This window comes from Mastomys coucha, unplaced genomic scaffold (genome assembly GCF_008632895.1).
Source record: "Mastomys coucha isolate ucsf_1 unplaced genomic scaffold, UCSF_Mcou_1 pScaffold9, whole genome shotgun sequence".
Classification (NCBI taxonomy): domain Eukaryota; kingdom Metazoa; phylum Chordata; class Mammalia; order Rodentia; family Muridae; genus Mastomys; species Mastomys coucha.
The window spans coordinates 50,505,079-50,521,248 of NW_022196915.1; the positions used below are offsets into that span (position 1 = coordinate 50,505,079).

At 44.5% G+C, this 16,170-nt stretch overlaps 1 protein-coding gene and 1 long non-coding RNA gene across 2 annotated transcripts in view; one reads left to right on the forward strand and one right to left on the reverse strand.

The window, feature by feature from the left end:
- Positions 1–495: 495 nt before the first annotated feature.
- Positions 496–10,750, reverse strand: LOC116084886. The gene is made up of 3 exons (XR_004116305.1): positions 10,565–10,750; positions 5,401–5,522; positions 496–713 (listed from the first exon to the last, which is right to left on the reverse strand). It is a non-coding gene; the product is annotated as an uncharacterized LOC116084886 (long non-coding RNA).
- A 39-nt stretch (positions 10,751–10,789) lies between these two features.
- Pinx1 (PIN2 (TERF1) interacting telomerase inhibitor 1) overlaps positions 10,790–16,170 on the forward strand; it is a 61,744-nt gene continuing 56,363 nt past the window's right edge. The window contains exons 1-2 of the mRNA XM_031361288.1: positions 10,790–10,924; positions 14,918–15,027. Of these exons, the coding sequence (XP_031217148.1) occupies positions 10,906–10,924; positions 14,918–15,027 (129 nt within the window). The 5' untranslated portion in view covers positions 10,790–10,905. The remainder of the gene's footprint in view (positions 10,925–14,917; positions 15,028–16,170) is intronic.

Here is a 16,170-nt window from a genome sequence, read left to right on the forward strand (position 1 = left end):
AAAAAAACCTAGTTAAGATGTTGTGTATTTTTGCATGGTTAAAATGTACTTAGTGCATTAAGAAGTGTCGTGGAGGTGCACAGTGAACAGGCCAGTTTACTTTTTAATCGTAACGGTGACTGGTTGTCAACCAGACTTAGTCCCAATGATGTCTGTCTGCTTTCCTTTAGCATAATTCTATTTATAACTTGTGTTTGGTACTCAAGGTTCAACATAGCATATCTATCTATCTCTATTGTATTTATTGTTCCTTAGAACCAGGTTGTGGAAGTTCACTCATCAGGTACAGCTGTCTCCATTGCTTATTTCTGTTGAACTATGTTCCACTGAACAGCTGAGCAGTCCAGCTCTAAAGCACCAGGCCCTGGAGACAGGGGTGGGCATTTCTCCTTCCCTCAATCTCTCTTTCTCTGAGCAGTACTGTGGTTCTCCCTTGTCATGGAACATTATTTTTTTAGTCCTAGTAATATAAAGGAGAAGAAAGGACAAGGTAAGTGGGAGTTTAAGAATTATTTATATTTTATACACAAGAGTACATATAATATATTGTAGATAGAAAGGCAGACAGATGGTAAATGTTGAGTTAAGCACACCATGGGAGATGGTCAAGGATTCAGAAAGAGATGTAGGGCTTTCCTTGCCTGGAATGGCAGCAGATCCACATAGAAGACTGAAGAAAAATTCATGGCCTTGCCATGCCTCAGTTTCTTCATCTGTGAGATCAGAAAGGGAGATGACAGAAAGGGAGACAGTTACCCTTCCTGGGTCTTCAGTGCACTTAATGCGAGAATGGGTTCTGAGCTACCTGTAAGACTGAACTACTGTTTGGAGACAGTGCTTGCAACTTCTCCCCTCCTCCTCAGGACACCTGGACTTGCTCAGGGGAAAGATGTGTATTAAAAAGATTATTAATGCCACGATTTCCACATGTCTTCAGCAAGATGGTTCCTTCACAGAACAGAGGGGATATGGCAGTGTCTCTAGTCAAGGGAGTTGAGTCCTTGCCCTAAAATTTTATATTCTCTTTGCCAAGTCTGCATCTGAGGGCATGTTTATTCCCTGGGTGTGCTAGCAGTTGGCCACCCCATCTTCCCCAACCCCTGACTCTGACAGGCAACCCCTTTGGGGATCCAGCATGCACTGCTGGTACTCACAGCTTTGTGGTGTTGGTTTCAGGATCTGTGACTCTCACTTGCTTGTCTTGGGGCAGATGTTTCACCCCTTTGCAAACAGGCTGCTTCCTCCTTTTCAAGCTCATGGCAGTTAGGTTCTCAAGGTCCTAGGGCTTACTGGTTTTACAGAAAACTATCTGTCCAAAGGCCAGCTGAATCAGAACAAGTTCTTGACTGTCTCTGTCTTTCCCCTCTTCAGAGTTGAGGACTCAGAACACACTTCATAGGCATCTTCCTTCTCATGGGCACTCAGGTGTACATGACTGTGAGTGTTTGTCCCATTGTTATCAGCTGCTAGTGGTCATTTTCCAGAATGTATTGAGTATATTTTCCCTTTTCCCTCAAAGCCAAGGCTGGCTGCAGAGAAACATGTTGGTCCTGTTCCTCTCCTGCAGACCCTCTGTGGCCAGGGTTCATGGGGAGCAGGGCCAGTATGCTGACATTGATCTCCAGTCTCTAGGCTGCGAAGACACTGACTTGCTACTTCCCAGGAACAAGCTCACTCTCTGGGTACAAGGCTGTAGAATTCAGCCCTTACTCTTGTCTGTTTCAGCTGACAGCATCTAGAACCTCAGACCTGAATGCCAGAGAAGCCCAGAGAGCCCTGAGGACCTGGGTCCTCCTTTTTACAGTTGAGGCAAGCCACACCCAGTGAGAAGAAATAATGTGCAGGGGATCTTGGCAGAACTGATAGTGCCATTTTGTCTCTCTCTCTCTGATGTAGGACCACCAGCTCACAGAGCTCCTTTAAATTTATGAGATCTGTGTGGACTATCCCCAACCACCATACTTGACTTTCCTAAGTATCTTCCATGATCATGGTTGATGGGAACACACAGGTCACATCCCACTTCCCAGCCTACAGGAGCTAAGTGAGGAAGGCTAGTGCATAGGACAAGGAATGAGCTGGTATCCTACTTATCTGTGCTTTTGAAAGGCACTGAATAGTGATGAGAATATCAGCAGATTCTCCATCTTTGTCCTTCCGTTCAAGATCTCCTGCTCGATAGGTTTTGGGTTGTCCTTAATGATCACAGTAGTCTAACCATCCAATGAGACCCCACCCCTTGCCTTGATGGCATCCTTCAAAAAAAAAAAAAAAAGATTGCCTCAATTCATCCCAGGAAGAACATTCTACAGCTTTTTCTTTTTAAAAAAACAGCCTTTCTCAGAAAGCCACGACTTTGATCCAAGAAGTCTTCAAGTTTTCTATAAGTTTTCCATTTCTTCATTGTACCTCTCTGTCAACTTTTATCTCCATGGAACTACCAGAAGCCATCAAGTATTTTCTTCATGCAAAATGGCAGTTTCAAGGACCTCCATAAATGTCATTTCCCTAACAGTGAGAGCAACCTCCTCCCTTTGCCTTCCTCTTTCAGGGAGCTTAGCAGCCCCATTCTTATGTGGCCATTTTTTCTCTGGAGGACCCTTGGGATTTGTCCCTTACAAAGATCTAAGCTAGAATGTGCTTTTGTAGGAACTTTTGGAACACAGTCCACAGCCTGCTGAGGAGACCCATTGATTTTTACTGTATTATCATGGATAAGGGCCATGAGGTTTGTCTTGTTGGCTCCAGCCTCCAGGTCATAAAAGACTTTTTTTTTTCCTTTGTCATATTACATAGAGAAATGTTTTTTCTTTATTCCAGTTAGACTGGGGGCTATTTCTTAAAAGAGATCAAATTCCTGAGTTGGAGATTTTTAAAGGGCTTTATACCTTCAAAGAACTGCTGTCCCAGTCTTTTACAGCCTACTTCCAAGGAGCAGCTTCCTGTCCCCAACCAAGTTCCCCCACTCCCTCTAGTCACCCGAAGAGAAGCCTGTGCCCTAGCCAGAAGCCCAGAAAGGACCTTGGGCAAACTTGGTAGCATTCTCTGAGATTTGTCCCAACCCCCTGCAAGGTATGGGTCAAATGTTAAGGTTCAAGGTTCTTTCTTGAATTCTATGGCTACAGAAGGCCAGCTTGTTCCATCAGGAAAAGGAGCTGCCACTACTCCAAATTAGGAGCATAAGCCCTAAAACTAATATGCTTGATCTTGGTGATAACAACTATCATTATTTTCTCTTTTTAAAAAGCTAGGAAACAATCAAATTTGCAAACCTTCTTTCATAATCTATCTTAAAATGACTTCCCTGTGTACCTTCAGATATCATCCTTGTATATGGGCAATCTGCATTCCTAGAAAACCTTCCATTTTGTCTGTTACAATTTGTTTTTTCTGTTCCCATATTCTTTATCTCTTCCAAGAATAGGTAGGGCCGGTGAGCAGGCACACTACTCGGCCAGCAGCTGATGCCACATACCAGCCACTGTTCACAGTAATCCTCTAGTCCAGGGATGCTGCTCCACTGAGCTCAGCAGGTTCCTCAGAAGGATACCTGCAGGGCTAGCAAAGCAACAAGGTGCTTGCCATGACTTCTATGTTCCTGAGACTCATGGGCAGGAGCTCTGAAGAGTGTTGCCTGCTTCCCAATACGGTATGACCAGAGCCAGAGAGACTATAAAGGTGACTGCAATGTTCCAGTGGCTGTAGAAAAATGGCTGGACTGTAGTTTGTTCTCTGTAGCCCCTTCTCAAGTAGCTTTGATTATTCTGTCAGGGAAAGGAACAGATAAACTAGATTGCTTCTTATAGGATTTGGCTTGTACTGTGTATCACTTAGAAGATAGGTTTAATTGTGCACTAAAGTAGGATTCGACAAGGAAGTCCAGTCCTCCTTAGCAATGATCAGTTAACTTGCTGCCGATCTGGTTTTGTGCACAGTCCTACAGCATGCTTGCTACATGTTTTTGTTGATGGTTTATTGCTGTAATCTTTACAGTCCTGTTACCCACTTTCTTAGGGTCCAAATAAGACAACTTCTACCACAGAAGGATCAGGCCTGGATCTAATCCCAGACAGCTGGGCATTATGGTATTTTCTCTTGCAAATGCCTCATCCCCACCAAGGTCCCTTAGGGAGCTCCTGAATAATTTGCATCTAGCATCTCCAAGCTGCTATAGCTACAGGCCCTAGGCATCTCATAAAGAACCTTTTCTGGCTTGCTATCACTTGCTGGAGGATGGGGGAATGGCCAGATTTACCCAGGTCATACTTAGTTTGTATGTGGGAATAGGTATCTGTGCCCTTTGGCAGAAACTGTCCCAGGTCCCCTTCTGCTCCAGTCAGATCACCCAGCCTCTTGCCAGAAGTTAGCCCAGAAGAACAAGTAGCTGTTTGAGGTCACCCTTCCCATAGCATTTTAAGGTTCATCTCCTTTGTCCAGAGCATGGAGAAAGAGAATAGTTCTGCTCTCTTTTATCTTCTGCATGTCTCCTTCTGAGTAGATTCAGCCACAAGAGCTTTTTTTCCCACTCCCCAGAGGCCATGTGGGACTTCATAGTTTCATAGCCCTTATAGCTATCCTTCCATCAGCTCAGGGGAAGGTGCCCACTCTCTAGCCGAGTGTAGGTCTTATGGTACATGCAAGCATCTGGCCTGGTTTTCCAGGATGTACGGTATTCAAGGCCACTGAGACAGACCAGCAAGGTGAGAGCTGGGGTCTTGACCTAACTTCTGCATGAACCTTGGTGCTTCCACCTGCCACTCACCAGAAAGTGACCACAGGAAACAGTCTGGAGAATAGAAACTGGTTAGGTTGCCCCAAGTCTTGGATGAGCCTTCTTTCTGAGGAGCCTCCCAAAGGGCAAGCCCTCTGCTATTCTGTACTGTAAACCCGTGCTCCAGGAGCTGAGGTTTTCTGAGCTTGGGGAAAGTAGCTGAGGAGAAAGGGCCCCCTTCTCACCTTTTGTTCACCTTTGACCTGGCTGAATTTAGCTGCCCTTAACCTCTAGTTTGCTAAAGTCCTTATTGCCTTAATGACCACCTACCAAACAGTCAGAACCAGGCGAGAAGTCCCTCCCGTGGCATATCTTGGAAGCCTTCCTGTCCCTCCACGCTGCTGTGCCTGAAAGGAGACCACACTCCCTCTCTAAAATCCAGTGCCCATCTCTCACTGACAGAGCAGTGTTCCCAGGCTAAGGACGAACCCAGGACTGCTCAGGCTGAGAGATGCCCAGTTCCCATGGCGGCCACTGCCGACCCTGCTCCATCCTTTGGTCTCTACTGCTTCAGATCTGGACTCCTCCCTATCCTCCACCTCCCACCCAGAGACCCTTTGCCCCACCGTGCTCAGTGCTGTTCCTGAAGACCATGTAGACTTTTCTGTTCTCTGGAACATTCTACTCACCTTCGGCTGCAGCGCATCCCTTCAGCCTCTCCACCAAGCTCTTTAAGTGAAAGGCAGTGGCTGTCTTCCCTTGGACAATAATGAATGTATCTACTGTAAGTGCAGACCATGTAGAGAAGTGGCTGGGTTCAGAAAAAAAAAAAAGAGGGTTTTTGTAAAGCCTGTTTATTTTTTTAAGTCAGTTTTGAGCATTTCTATTTTATCACCCTTCACGTGGTTTTGGGGAACCCAAATTGTATCAAGGTCTCATGCCAAAACAAGCCAACAGTTGTTTTCTTCACCTTTTTCATCCATGCACCATGATTTCAAAGATTGTTTTGGTGTCGTTTTAAATGTTTTCTTGTGACATGTACTGACGATAAAAGTCATCTTGACAAAAAAAAAAAAGATTTATACATGAATCAGAAAGTATTTATTTCAATTTTGTACCTTTCCATTTTAATACATTATAATGTATTGACTCAACTGAGATAATATAAACAGTTCATTTTAATAACACGTGTGTGTGCCTTTTCCTTTTATGTATAGTTGGGGTGGGATAAACTATTCTGGGGTGGAAGAAGTAAGTGTTAACTGGCTTAAGTGTGACAGAGGGAGAACTCCCCTGCAACAGAACCTTCTGGGTTAGGAGCTGGAAGCGGCTGGTTCCTCTGGGAGAGGAAAAGATGCTGAAGCAAGGAAGTATGGAGGTAAGTGGCAGCCTCCTGGGCAACGCTGACCCCTACTATACTCTACCATGTATTGGTCTCCCCTCTGGCCTGCTCACTCTGGCCTTGCAAGGGAAATCAAGAGACGCTAAATTGAGACGTTAGGAAGACTCCATATTAAAAATAAGGTTAAGGGGGTGGGTGGGGACTAAAAAGTTCTGGGTTATGTTTTCTAGACATAAATTTTCCCTTCCTAATGTTAAAAATCATACAAATGACCCATTGAAGTAAAAATGTCTTCAGATCAACCCAGGGGCACACAGCAAAGAGGGCTCTTATACTTCTGTTAGGATGCTTTGTTGAGTGCAGGTGCATGCCCATATTCATGTTGACTGACTTTGGAGAACAACCTTGGCTGTTGTTCCTCAGGTGACAATCTCAGTGTTGTTCCTCTGGTGTCTTCTACCTTTTGTTTGAAGGAGGGTCTGCCACTGACATAGACCCTCACCAAGTATGGTAAGCTAGTGGCTAGTAAACTCTTGTCTGTCTGATCTGGCTGTCTCCACCTTCTACCTTGCTGTGGATGGGATCACAAGCATGTACAACTATACCCACCTTTTTATGTGGGTTCTGGAGGTTTGAACTCAGATCCTCATACTTGCAAGGCAAATAATTTACCCTCTGAGCCATCCCCCAATCCCTAATCTAGCATTTTATTGTGATGTCGGGCAAAACACAAAATGGGATATATAATATACTCCATTTTTACATCTTTTGTGGAAAGGTAGACTGAAGGTGGGTGGAGCGAGCAAGGAAGCAGGGTGGGGGGTGAGGAGAGATGTCTGTGGGACTGCAACTGTTTTTAAAGCATGTGCAGCAAACAGGTGGCAGGAACAGGAATTATGGACATAATTCTCTACTCTCCCTTGCATGTCTGAACATGGTTCATTTTCAAGCTTTGCAGTCTGGAGGCTTCAAAAAAAAGTCACCTTGAATCAGGAATTCCACTCAGCCTAGTCCTTCCTCCTGGGAACAGCACACCATGGCTAGTTATAGGGAACGATATGGCAAAACCCTTTGCTCAGTCAAGTTCAGGCTACACATATCTGAGTTCTTAGCCCCATTAGCCAATATTAATAATGAAAGAGGAATGACGATGTAAAGCACAAATGAAAGCACATAGTTTGAGAAAAATCCACATCAAAGCCAGGGTGTCATCACCTCCTCGAAGAAGAGAGAGTGAGCAAGAGACACAGAGAAAGGAACAGAAAGACTCAGCAGTCCAGGACTCTGAGAATAGTACACAAGTCGCAATGATTAGTCCATATCCCTTGATATCCTATTTTCCTAGGTATCTACACTTTCTACAATATAACCTTTTTTTAAAAAAAAAGCTTATTTTTTATTACTTTTAATTATGTAGGGGTGGTATGTGAAATTGAGTGCAGGTGCTTACATAAGTCAGGAGATGGCACTGGATTCTTTGGAGCTGGAGTTACAGGCAATTGTGAGTGCCAGGAATTGAAACTGGGTCTTCCGCAGGAGCAAGGATTGTTCTTAACTACCGAGTCAGCTCCAGCCCTATCCTCATGTCTTTCTATGCTCCCCTTCCAACATATTCTGTCTTTCCCAGGAGGAACACTAAAAGAAGAAGTCTGCCTTTGCTTTTGAATCTCTCATCCATCTTCTTTTTTTTCTTAAAACAAAACAAAACAAAACAAAAAACATATGACCCTAGTATAGGAGGGGCTGATGACTAAGCTGTTTTATTGTTCAAGTCAATAATTTAGAAATGATTCATTTGTCAATAATATAAAACATATATTAGTTCTATGAAGTAGCAAATTTGAAGACATATGTACCAGAAAAATCACAGGGATTCCCTCTGAAACACTTTCCTAAAATTCTGCACTGGTGGCAATTTTTGACTCACAGTATTTTCAGCTGTTTAAAGAGAGGCTGGGTTCTGAAAAAGATGTGGGAGGCTTGTACTGGTGTTCGTTAACTAAAATTCGTCCTCCAAGTATGGATGCATTCACCGTCTTAAATATCTGCATCCAAGGAAATGACAGGAGACACTTTCCGCAGTTATCACTCTTTGGAAAGATAGGTCTGGAATTTAAGATTGTTAGTCTGTGCCAATGTGTAATTTGCCCATCTTAGTCCATTTGAGCCGTTGTAACAAAATACTTAAAGTGGCTTATAAATAACAGAAAATTATCCTTCAAAGTCCTGGAGGCTGAGTCCAAGGTTGAATGGCTGCCAGATTTGGTTTCTCTGAGGGATGATTCCTGGTTCCCAGAGACTGTCATGTTGCTGCACTCTCAGGGCATGTGAGAAAGGACATCTGGATTTTCTCTCTGAAAAGCACCAATCCCATCCTGAGGCTCCTCCTTCATGATCATGCACAACCCTTCCTCCCTTAAAGGCACTGCATCCTCATGCCATCTCCTTAGGGGTGAAGGTTGCAGCCCATGAGTTAGTCTTCCGAGAGTGAGTCTGCTCTTCTCTCTGAGCTTCCTTGTCTCTACCAGTTGTGGGAGGGACTATTGCTAGCAATTCCTGCAGCTACCAGGGTGAACTGCTGCCACCACCCCACCCCTAGGAGGTTTCTGAGCTCTTATCAGCCACTGGCCACTTTGTGTAATAAAGAAACAAGCAGAAGCGCATTTTCTGATGACAAGACAAGCAGCAATTGAGCTTGCTCTTGCAAGAATACCCAGTTTCAACTCCCCTTTCTGTCCTCCCTCTCCCGGCACCCATCTTTCTTTTTCTGTTTTGAGCTGTGACAACTTTACTTTTTACCTCTGAGGCTTCAAAAAAAGTCACCTTGAATCAGGAATTCCACTCAGCCCAGTCCTTCCTCCTGGGAACAGCACACCATGGCTAGTTATAGGGAAGGATATGGCAAAACCCTTTGCTCAGTCAAGTTCAGGCTACACATGGCTGAATTCTTAGCCCCGTTAGCCAATATTAATAATGAAAGAGGAATGACGATGTAAAGCACAAATGAATCATGTCAACCTGTACTCTTCCTGGAGAATCAATCAGGATTTAGCAGAGAGCAGGAGTTTCACTCTTACAGCTACAGAATATTTTTACATAATGCATGCTAAACTTCACACTGACAGTCTCAGGAACTTTTCCAGTTGCCTCTTATTTCTACAATGATTAATTAATTTACTAGCTTACTTTTTTTTTTTTTTTTAATCACCAAGACTAGTTTTTGCTCTAGGCAAAGCCAGGATAGAAACAAGTTCCCTACAGTTCTCTAATATACTTGCTTCAGACTCCAGGGCTGCATGGATTGCATACTTTCTTTTCTGTCCTCTCCACACTTGCTCCTCCAATTTTTCTTCAACTGGGGTCCATGGACAATAGAAGTTTGCAAAGCTCCCCAAAGGTGTCTTCAAACAAAGGACAAAGACTTTCAAAGGTAGCTGATGCTGTGGTCCAAGAACACTCACCAGGAATGCTACTCATTGGCTAATCCTCCTTGTCCTGTAAAGATCTTTTAGAGAGGAGTGATGGGCCATCCATCAAAGCTGGTATCCTCACTGAATGTGAGGAAATGCCTCTGTGTGCCTTCCTGCTTTAAAGCCCACCATTTACCCAGGCTTGGGCTTGGTATCCAGATCAGGAACCCTGTCCTAGGGAAAGGGAAAGCTGGAAAGGATTTGGGGCAAAGCCCAGATGTCCTAAGTAGGTGATTTGGTCAGACCCAGCCTCATCATCAGATGGACTCACGTACTGCCTCTTCTTTCTTATTAATAAAAGGTGGTCAAACACACAATCCTTCATGGTTGGGTGCTATCAACCTCCTCATCTTACAGATAGGTTAAAGTGCCTGATTCTTAGGTCTGTTGACTCCTAGTTCTGAACTCTTCCTCCAACACCACCTTATTTCACCGGCACACTGTATCCTAGAAGGGTCGCACTGATTGCAACGGCGGTCTACATAGTATCTTGTTGGGTCTGATAAAAAAGTGATTGTGACCTTTCTAAGAAAAGAAAAAACGAGGGACGAAGAGCTTCTGGAAGGTAAGGGCACTGGGAAGTGCTGAAGGTGTGGCTAAGCAAAGAATATTTGAGAAAAGCTAAGGTCCCGAAGCCGAAGCCTTGGAAGCCTTAGCCTTGACAAAGAAAGGGACATTGAAGGAGGAGGCTAGAGGAAAAAGGGCAAACAAACAGTCTGGGGTATAGCTGAGGTCACGCATCTGGAGGAGACAGGACAGCAAAGAGAGGACAAATGTGACAGGACGCATTCAGCAAATGCCGGGTATAGCATACTGAGTGATGGAATTGGGAAAGGCCTTTGGATTTAAGTCTGTCACAGTGAAGACCACAGAAGGGTTAACATTTCTCGGTCGTTAAGCACAAAAACATGGTGTTTCGTTTGACTTTGCCAAATAGATGGCTGTTTCTACCTTCTCTCTCTCCCTCCCTCCCTCTCTCGGCACCCCCAATGGGCAGAGGTAGAGCGTGAAGAACGTAGGCCCCTTTCATAGTGCCAATACCTTCCTCTTCAGCCGTCTCTCCAGCTCTTTAAATGTGCCCATAGTTCACAGAACCCAGGACAACTCTTAAGGTTGCTTGCACACCCGCTTTCAGAGTTAAACTGCGAACTGCTGACGTCCCCCAAGCTCTGCCCCAACCTTAGAATGAATCTGGGTGAGTCCCACAAGGCACGCCCGCCCCTCGGCTTCACGTGACCCGTAGCGAGTCGCGCGTGGTGACGTCAGTAGTACGCGCCCCAGTGAAACTCTCTACCCGGCGTGCTCTCCGAGACGGCTTCTTCTTAACCGCGCTTCAGGTTCCTCCTAACAGCTGGGCGCCAGGCCAGAGGCAGCGTTCGACAATGTCGATGCTAGCGGAGCGTGAGTGTCCACCGAGCTTGACGACCGGGTGATGGGATCACGGGGGCGCGGGTGTCCGGGCCCGAGTGGGGACAGCAGTGACTGCCGGGCCCGCGAGGGACAGAACAGCGATGTCCCGCAGACTCAGTTCCTGGTACTAAAGGGTTGGGTAGTGCGCTCACGCGTGCATTCCGACGTTCAGGACACCGGTTCTCAGACTGTTGTCCCTTGAGCTGGCCATCTTGACCACCTGGGAGGATTCTTTCATTTCTCCGGGCTCAAAACAAGTGTCCTGGGGTTCCACAAAGACAGGTCCCGTAGCATCGCTTCAGGCCCCGAATTCCAACTGTCCAAAATGTGTTGGACCCAGAGAAGAAAAGCAGAAGGATTACAAGCGTCAGGCCTTGATTAGTCCCTGGCGGGAGTGCAGGCTGATGAATGGTTCTAAGCGAGACTGAGAGAGAGTAGCTGTAGTTAGCCTCTGAAGTCCACTAATTACCTCCCCAGAAGCTACTCTACTTCTAAATGAGACGACGTGTAGCTATGGATTCTTGTCACCAGTTGACAGTCGTGGGATGGTCACAAAGAACTGGCTTTTAACTTTTCCTGGAAGTTGTATAGCTGTCAAATAACATAAACAGATTATTTTCTTTCTTCCTTTTTTTTTTTTTTTTAAAGATGTCATTGTGGCATTTTAGAAGAAATCATGTTTTAGCAGAGCACACTGCACCTCCTGCAGGCAGGTCAATAGGTTATAGACTGGAAACTGTCCTTCCCTGGCAATTCACCTGCTCTCTACTTCCATGAAAATGAACTAGTCTCTGCCTCATCCAGGCTTTAAAAATCTTAGTGAGGTGACTGCATGGATACAGTTTGGAATGTCAGTGGTATACAGGGTGAACAAGTGACCTGGCAGCCAGTTCCTTATGCAGCAGGGAGTGTATCTGTGTCAGAATGTAACAGGGATGTATTTCTTAGGGGAAAGGTGGGTTCCTTACAGACCTTGGTCAGCAATCCTTGGCAGACATTTTCCACACATGGGTCTGACACACATGCAGAACATTGGTTAATATGGCTGTCTTTGCTGTACTCATGAGCAAGACAGTATTATGCTGAGTATATACCAGGGTGTTGAGCTGGGTGGAACAAGTTTTTGGATCAGCTTTCCCCCGCCCCGGGGAATAGCACTGCAAATTTGAGTCCGACTCAGTTTGCTTTGTGGTGGTTTTTTTTCCCCCTGCCTGCATGCTTATAATGTTTCTTGGTTTTGCTTGGCTATGTATAGATAAGGATCCCTATGGATTTTACATGCAACACAGTGAGCTCTTTTGAGTCAAGGTTGTGTTCTTTTTCAGTTTTGAGGTCATTAATATTTGTGTGCTTCGATGAATGCCATGGATAAGCAGTAATGGCACTCATCCTTCAGATTTCTTACTTGGCCACACCTTTAGGGTTGAGATTCTTGTTCTGCTGACCTAGTGGGTCATAGTTCTTCCTCAGATTTGTGATTGTGAAGCCAGATGTGGTGGCTCATGCCTGTGATCCCCCCACCAAGTAGTGGAGGACTGTCACCAATTCAAGGCCACCCTAGGCTACAGAGCTAGACTGTCTCAGATAAACAAACAATAAAACTACAGTGATAAATAAACTTGAGTTCTTAGGGGTTGGTTATTTATATTAATTTCAGAGAAAGCTTTCCGTGGAACCCCGGACAGTTCCCTTGTTTCAGCTCTTCACTCGTTTCTCCTTTCTTCCTTTGCTTCTCTCTTTTCTGACTCCTTTATGTATCCATGCATTTTTATCAGGTGCCACTATGGGCAGTGTGCTTTTTATCTTCCTCCTTGCAATGACGTATAAGGATGAAGGATTGAGTATGACACGTAAGGGATGTGGAGTAACAGGACTCATGAAAGATGGTTATAAACACCCCAGTGCTTTGGGGTGTGAAGTACCACAGATGGTTCTGGAGGCTAAATGAATCCGTTATGGTATTGAATAAGAAGAGATGTATCATCTATTAATCATGATATACAATTGATTCTCCCTAAGGTCATAATGACTTGTAGATTGTGAATTAAGAATGTAAGTTGAGGGCTGACGAGATGACTCAGTGGGTAAGAGCACTGACTACTTTTCCAAAGGTCCTGAGTTCAAATCCCAGCAACCACATGGTGGCTCACAACCACCCATAAGGAAAGCTGATGCCTTCTTCTGGTGCATCTGAAGACAGCTACATGTACTTACATACAATAATAAATAAATCTTTAAAAAAAAAAGAATATAAGTTGATCTGGGCATCGTGGTACATACCCATAATGCCAGTACTTGGGAGGTAGAGACAGTAGGATCAGAAGTTGAAGAGCATCCTTAGCTACCTAGCAATTTTTAAATTAAAAACATTTTTTTTTTAAATTTTTATTTCATATGCATTGGTGTTTTGCCTGTATGAGGGTGTCAGATCCCCTGGAACTGGAGTTACAGTTTTGAACTAATATGGGTACTGGGAATTGAACCCTGGTCCTCTGGAATAACAGCCAGTGCTCTTAACTGCTAAGCCATTGCTCCAGCCTGATACATAGCAAATTTAAGGTTAACTTGGGCACTACTTGGGTCTCCATTTTACCAGTGCCTTAAATAGTAAGTGTTGAAATTTGTATAAAAGGTTTGGGCTCTACTTCAGGACATTAGGCAGATTTTGCTCCCCTAGATTCAGGTCTTCTTTCTTTCTTTCCTTTTCTCTATCTTTCTTTCTTTCTTTATTTCTTTCTTTTTTTACTTTTTATTGATTTTTGTGTGTGTGTGAATTTCACATCATGCACTCCAGTCCCACTCATCTCCTTGTCCCCTCGTATCCACCCTTCCCCCTTGCAACCTCATCCCACAAAATAAAACACACATAAAAACAACAAAAGCAAAGCATAGAAAACATTTTATCGCTGAAGCTCTAATATGTCACAGTGTGTTCTCGGTGTATCCCACTATCCACACATCTTCACTTGTAAATGTTCATTGCAATGTGACAGTGGTCTGGTTAGAGATCTCTGACTTCTGTGACACCATCAGTATTGGATTCTCATAGGGACTCCTGGTTATCCTGCTGTTGCCCTGTGTCATGGAGATCCTACAGCTTTGAATCAGCAAGTCTGGTCCTTTCATGAGTGCCAACCATTCACAGATGGTAGAGATTTTGGGGTGGGCCAACTCAGAGCCCTGGATCTGGGCCAGGGTGGTAGCTGAGCTGGTCAGTCCCCTGACTTTTCACTTATCCACACCACCAGAGAAGGTGAGCTCTCCAGTACTGCTCCAGCTAGCCCATCCAGTGCCACCATCAGCAGGAGGCAGAGGCAGAGGCAGCTCTTCTGCTTTCAAGCTCTAGGCCTGGCTCACTTGCACCCATACTCCCAGAGCCAGCTCCAACTGTGCTGCCCAGTCAAGGTGTGGGGACCCTTTCTCCCAAGTGCTGCAGCCTATGAGGGGCTGGGACAGCTTTCCCACTCTCACGCCCTTAGTGTTGGCTCACCCATGCCTTTGCCATCAGGGACAGCTCCACCGTGTTGCCTAGGTGAGATGCAGGGCCTGCTGTCCAACTTGGGTTTTCTTATCAGAAAGGTAAGAATATTTCCTTTCACTGAAATACTGTGGAAGCTGAGTCTAATATCTGTGTAGCATTTGGCCTATAACATGCAACAGTGAGTGTCCTGGTGACTATACCTGCTGCTGTGAAAGTGTTCACCAGAGAGGCTCTGGTTGCTGCCAGTGTCTGGATAGGGAAGGCTCAAATAGTGGTCTATTAAGTATTTTGTTTTGTCTCTAGAGGGATTGGTTTACTTTAAATTTAACAAGGCCAGTTTTTATGTCAGGAATATATAGTTACTGAGAATACCAGCAAAAAGGTTCTGTCTATTAGCCCCATGGACACTAAATGTGTCGTGTTGTATGAAGCATGTGCTTGATTCAAGCATGTGCTCTTCCAGGTGAAGACGGGGTGCTGATGAGATACCTTTTTATTTGTAGGTCGGCGGAAGCAGAAGTGGGCTGTGGATCCCAGAAATACTGCATGGAGTAATGATGATTCCAAGTTTGGACAGAAGATGCTTGAGAAGATGGGGTGGTCAAAAGGAAAGGTATTGCAACTCTAAAGTGTCCACACCACATCAGGAGATTGGAAATCGGAAGACGTCGGCCTAGAATCTAGGGGAGTTCTGTCCACACCATGTCAGGAGATTAGGAATCAGAAGACAACTGCTTAGAGTCTAGAAGAACTGTGTGCTTTAGATCAGGTTTTTTTTTTTTTTTTTCTTTCTTTTAGATCATTTTAATTGATTTTGGAGAAATAAATTGTGACCAGGTGGTAAATTAGCCTCGAACATAAATACCAGGTCCTCTGGTCTATCAATTCAACTGCTCTAATTAGTATCTTTCTTAGATATTTTTTAATTTACTACACATGAATTCATACTTAAGCCTCAGAATTTTGTGTTTTCCAAGAGTGGTACTTAATTTTCCTTTGTAGTAGACACATACTTTCTTGAGTTTCTTATATTCTGCTTAGTCCTAACTTCAGTGGTGCTTGTATTGTGAACTGCTTCTCTCAGGGTTGCAGGGCTCTTGTGTTTGAATGTAGCGGGCATATGGTATCCTTAAGTCACCTTGCCCTCAGCAGTGTTCTGAGCAGTATCTGCTTTGTTGAACTCTGCTGTGCTAGCCTTACCCCCTTTTTCTTGCCTTGTTCTTTATGTCATTAGCCACCTTTAATTCACAGCCATCTTTGTCTAGACCAGTGGTTTTCAACCTGTGGGCCACGACTCCTTCAGGGTCAGATGACTCCTTTCACAGGGGTCATATGACTCAAGAGCATCAGAAAATATAGATATTTACATTATGATTCATAACAGTAGCAAAATTACAGTTACGAAATAGCAACAAAAATAATTTTATGGTTGAGGTCATCACAGCATGAGGGCTGCATTAAAGAGTAGCTGTGACGCCCCCTTTGCATACTCTGCTCAGGTGATCTCATGTGCTACCAGGCATTGAATTATACCTCCTGACTGATACTTGAGTGGCCATGTCAAGATTAGCTTTTATTATAAACCTCTTATGCCCTCAAGTCTTCTCCTTTCCAGGCTTTCCTGACTTTCAAAAGTTGTACTTATCCCTGCATTCAAGCAATGCTGCCTCCCGTTTCCCTTCTTTCCAACATTCCCTTCTGTCCATTTCAGCATACAGGAAGCAGGAGGGCCTTTGAAATTGAACTTTAGATCATG